The sequence below is a fragment of the Antrostomus carolinensis genome, unplaced genomic scaffold (assembly GCF_000700745.2).
Source record: "Antrostomus carolinensis isolate BGI_N321 unplaced genomic scaffold, ASM70074v2 scaffold27451, whole genome shotgun sequence".
Lineage (NCBI taxonomy): Eukaryota > Metazoa > Chordata > Aves > Caprimulgiformes > Caprimulgidae > Antrostomus > Antrostomus carolinensis.
The window spans coordinates 1-5,484 of NW_010294014.1; the positions used below are offsets into that span (position 1 = coordinate 1).

At 41.7% G+C, this 5,484-nt stretch overlaps 1 protein-coding gene across 1 annotated transcript; it reads left to right on the forward strand.

Annotated features, from left to right (window-relative positions):
* Nucleotides 1-1,185: 1,185 nt before the first annotated feature.
* LOC104518944 (glutamine amidotransferase-like class 1 domain-containing protein 3A, mitochondrial) lies at nt 1,186-4,872 on the forward strand (the record flags this gene model as incomplete). Its single annotated transcript, XM_029087349.1, has 3 exons — nt 1,186-1,357; nt 3,008-3,212; nt 4,589-4,872. Coding segments are annotated over 3 exons (570 nt in total), but the record flags the coding sequence as incomplete, so codon positions are not given.
* Between the last annotated feature and the right edge of the window lie 612 nt (nt 4,873-5,484).

Sequence of the window (5,484 nt, forward strand, 5' to 3'; positions counted from 1 at the left end):
CGTCTCCCACGTCACGGAGGTCTTTTCCCTGCCGTTGCGCACGACAAAGCCCGTTCAGCCATAGCCGCTCTCCTCGCCAGATCTCCCCCTTCCTATTTTCACCGCGCTCCCCGGAGGTGGGAGCGTCCCGCTGACAGAAGCAGCGGACACACGCAGGTGGCTGAACCCGGGAGCGAGGAGCGGTGCGGGGCCTCGCCCGGCTCCTCCGGCACCGGCAGCCCGCGGGGGGCTGCGGGAGATGAAGGTGGGACCCGGTTAAAATTTGATGTGCTTTCCGATTGCTTTTGCAGAAGTCGGGCGCTGGGTGTTTGCCTGCCTGTCCTCTGCTAGGTGCAGCTGGGCTTTTCCAGGGGTTTTACTGGGGTTCCTGGGAGAAGCCTGGAGCGGGACGTGGTGGTCTGCTTTGGTCCTGCCCATGGCTTCAGCTGGCAGAAAGTGGTCCCTTCCTTTGTGTGTTTAACCGCACTCGGGTGTGGCTGATGGTAACAACAGCACCCCTGCATTTAGCACAAAATTGTCCTCTCTAAAATCAACGAAAGCAGCGAGAGCTGGGAAGTCTGCAAAGCGAGCATCAGCACAGCTGTGTGAAAACAGCCCCTTTCACAGAGCTTGGTATTTTTGATGCAACTTTCCCCTTTTGTGCATAACCAAAATACGTTCTCCCGTGCTTTGTTTTTCCTTCCTGCTACCAGTCTTGTAGGGAAGTGAGTAACTCTAATGTCTGCACTAGAAATGCTCGTAAAGTTAACATCTTCATCTTTTAAACTTTAAAAAAAACCCCCTCTTTTAGCACTTTCCCGTAACAGTTAAGAGGAGCCTTTCAGTGGACTCAGCTGGGTGTCCAGTCAGGCTGCTGCTGTCCTTTGTGGTGCTCTGTTTGTCCTTGGGGTTATCTGCAGAGGGAAGGCAGGCCCTGGCAAAATCTGTACGCTTAATGCTGGAGTGAAAATGTACTTCTGTCAAAAAGCTGCAGGAGTAGGATGGGGAGGATGGATGGGTTTACCCCTCCTAGTATGTCACCTGTCTCTTTAGATATTTAATACGATAGATCCGTCCTGTGGAATCCACTTCTCTTGGGTAAGAGACTTCAGGAACAAAAACTGTTTTCATTAAATGATCTTTATTGAGACTAATGTGTATGATTTCTGTTTACGTTCACAAAATTGCTTCATCTCTGTATTCTAGGTGAAGATATTTGCCCCCAATATCGAGCAAAGGGATGTAGTCAATCACCTAAAAGGAAGTCCAACAGAAGAGAAGAGAAATGTGTTAATTGAAAGTGCCAGATTGGCAAGAGGAAACATTCAGGATCTGGCTGAACTGAAAGCTGGTGAATTTGATGCGGTCATTTTCCCTGGTAAGTGCTTTTAAAGGAAAATAACTTGTGGTTTTTCAATTGCAAATAACTGCTTTGTGTCTGGTACTTTTTTATTTTAAAATTATACTCTTGAATTTGAGAGGTATGTGTTTTTCTCTTTTTTACTGTTCTTTTGGTGTTAGGTCATACATTGCACTGTTCCTTCTTTTTAAAGACTGTGAAAACTTTAGTACCTACTTGCTGACAAGAACGCTGACCAGAATAGAAAAGTAAGGCCAGAACTTGGCAATGCTTTATTTTTAGGGCCTCTGATATTGTTGTCAGAATAGTAGGTTGCTAAATAGATTATATTCTCTGTCAGATGTGAGTACATTTTGTTTTAATTATGTATCTGGTCTGCTGCTGATCAAGTTATACTAAATATGTTTATGAATAATTTTTTATTTATAGACCACAAAATTGCCTTTCAGATGGAGGTAATTGTAATCACTTTAGAAATGAAGAAACCAAAGCATCATGAGCAAATTATGACTTGCTGAAGATCACTTTGCAGAATATTCATAGTACTGTTAAATATTGCCCTCACAACTGTGCCTAACCGTTAATTTCGAAGTTGTTACACTGTCTTCTGTGGTAAGGCCAGCAGATGGAGTGTGTGTGTAACGCAGAGAAACATAATTCCACCGCTAAAATGAGTGGGTGACATCAGGGAGTAGAGGCTAGCAAATATTTTCCTTGTTAATTTCATGCTGTTATAACTCAGGCTCAGGGAGCCTGCTGTAATAACTGTTAGAGGAAAATAAGCCCTATGAAGTTAAACAATTAAAATCTTACCTCAGAGATTCCAGATAACACTCAAAAATGAACAAAGAGTGAAACAAAATATATTAAAAATGCAAAGCTTCTCAATGTTGTCCACTGAAATATTTGTGGAAATTTCTGTTTGTTTATTGTGGAAGAGTTGATGTTGTGCACGTTCCATAAGGAATCAAATATAAGGGATGATAAGTGTAAACAAAGATTAAATGAAAGTAAAGGATTGTTGTAACTAATTTCTAGAAAGACAAATTCAGCATTATTTTTAATAGGAAATTATGTTATCATTCACAAGTGGTATGCCTCAGAATATGATATGTTATCAATTCCTTTTTGTGTAATATCCATTTTGGTTTGTTGTGTTCACCTTTATTTATTTTTTTAAGTCCAAAAAGAATTCTTGCTGGGGAAAAAGCTCTCCTGTAATTAAGTGTTGAACTAAAACTTGTGAAATTACTGTACAGGGTCACACCACTGTTTGCTTTACTCTCCTCAACTGCACTCTTTTTCTAACTGCTGCTGGCCTTTCTTCTAATCCCTCTCTTGCTTAGGAAAGGGTGTGTATTGGGTGGTGCATCTTTTCCAGTCACTAGCAAATGAATGTGAGGCTTCCTGTTTCTCTGTTTGTTTCTCATTGAAGCCAGATTAAGCTTTCTGGCCTATGTAACATACGTGGTATAAAAAATCTGCAGTCAAACTTTTAGCATGATAAACCCATCACATTTCATGTACTGAAAGCTTTCAGTTTATTAACTTAACAGTCCTACGTGTGCCATGATTATATTGTAAAAAAAGGGTGACTTTCTGGTATTGAGTTTAATGGCTTTTAGCAGTGTCTTACATTTAAGCTTTTGGTTTTTGGGGTTTTTCTAGGTGGTTTTGGTGTAGCAAAGAACCTGTGTTCCTGGGCAGTAGATGGCAAGAACTGCACTGTCAATGAGCACGTGAGCTCCACACTCCAAGCTTTCCACAGTGCTAAAAAGCCCATTGGGTTGTGCTGCATATCGCCTGTCCTGGCAGCTAAAGTCTTTCCTGGTTGTGAGGTCACGGTCGGCCAAGATAAAAACGTAGATGGAAGGTAAGAAGGAAATGGATGGAGATAATTTACGTGGGAATTAGGTTTAGGAGATGGCCAGTCTTCTGTGCAAAAGTCTGAGGTCTCTGGTGCCAGTAACCTTTGGGTATCTAATTAGTGATATTTTAAACTTATTTCAAATTTTCTACTTCAAATTTCAAATTTACTACTTGCGTAATCGTAGTAGGCACAGCACTCTCAGGGCAGACAAACTGAATCTGTGAGATCAGGTGACTTGTGCACTACAATGTTTGAAAAATTTATCCATAGATTCAGAAATATGTTGGTCTGTGATATATGCTAAGATATCAACATCCACAGACACATTACAGTTAATAGTATGAAAACTCTAGGTAGCCTTATCTCTTGCCTAAGCCATCAGTCTGTGAGCCACCAAAGGTAACCTAGGCTCCTACACTGGCTTTGCTGTGCAGTGTGGGTGCTAATGAGTCACTGCATGTAGCACCCATCAGTCCTAAAAGTGACAGAACAAAGCGACTCTTACAGAATTATAGCTGTGTAAACATGCAGGTGACCAAGGATGTCAAGTTATTTCTTCACATTACATTCATGGTAATTGAGTGACAGATTTTAGCTCACATTGAGTGGGATACAGGTTTTGCTTACCCAATGACTCTGAAGGCCTTGATTCATGTTGCAGATGTGCAAATGAAGAATAGGCATCTGGACATTCAAGAATGTCAGGACACCTGGCATTCACGAATTTGGTACTCTGATAATTTGAGTGGCTGTTTAAATTGTGTCTGTGGGGTTTTGTGTGTTCAGGGGTTTTTAATAAAGTTTTTCTGCTGGTAGTGGTTTGGGGCCAGTTTAAGGGAAGCAGATGAGAACAGGGCCTGGCAGAAGTCAGTGCTGCTTCAGGGACTGTCAGCTCACAATAAAACTTCTAAATAGAATTTAATATCAGCAGCAGTAGTGAGGGATTGCCTCTGCCCCCTGTTCCTGCCTTATCCTCAGGAAAAAATAATCTTTGGAGAATCCCAGTGTAAAACCTTATATGGAGGTGTTGGAAAAGGTCTAACCTGTCTGCAAGTTCAGCTGGCATCTCTCACACTTTTGAGGATCTCTTACGGCTGCGCTTGGTATCATCTTGTAAACTTACTGAAAGACATTAAAACTAGAATTGTACCTTCTGACATACTGTGGCTCTGCATTTCAGACCTTGTTTTCAAAGAAATTGGATCACTTGTTGTGTCCATAGGGGATGAGAGAACCTGACAGTGGCAGTCTGTTTGACTCCCTTGTCATCACTAGCTAAAGGGTCACTTGAATGAGAGAACTACAATAATAAAGTTATGTTGGCTGAACTTTATGGCTGTATCATCTCTTTTTGTTAATTACAATCTTTTCTTTTACAGATTTCCTGATGCTGAAACAGCATCTGCTATAGCAGAGCTTGGATGTAAGCACATTTGCAAAAATGTAAATGAATCCCACGTGGATAAAGCCAATAAAATAGTTACTACCTGTGCTTTCATGTGCAAGGCTCCTCTGCATGAAATCTTTGATGGAATTGGAACAATGGTACAAGAAGTCCTGAAACTTGCCTGACTGGAAGCCTACAGACTACTACAAGGAATTCAGTTTGGCTAAGCATAAGCCTTTGGTTGTATTAGTAAAATAATGCAACTATTAAACTTCACAGTTCTTGGTTGGTTTATTTGTTTGTTTTAAATCCGTAATTTATCAAGTGGTTATTGCTAAGTTTATCCTGGAAAAGAGAAGGCTCTGGGGAGATCTTATAGCAGCCTTCCAATACCTGAAGGGGGCCTGCAAGAAAGCTGGGGAGGGACTTTTCATAAGGGCAACTGATGACAGAACAAGGGGAAATGGCTTTAAGCTGAAAGAGGGGAGGTTTAGATTAGATATTAGGAAGAAGTTCTTCACTGTGAGGGTGGTCAGACACTGGAACAGGTTGCCCAGAGAAGCTGTGGATGCCCCTTTTCTGGAAGTGTTTAAGGCCAGGCTGGATGAAGCTTTGAGCAACCTGGTCTAGTGGAAGGTGTCCCTGCTGATGGCAGGGGGGTTGGAACTAGATGATCTTTAAGGTCCCTTCCAACCCAAACCATTCTATGATTCTATGATTTCTCTTTAAAATAGAAAGTATGTGTTGAAGGTTGTGGGGGAGGGTTCCCCCCCTTTTTTTTTCTCATGAATCTGAATGTATTCAGTCCTGAGAAGATAATGTAGGAACCCTCCTTGGTTTTTATCACATCACTAATGATACAGGCCAGTCAGCCTCACCTCCATCCCT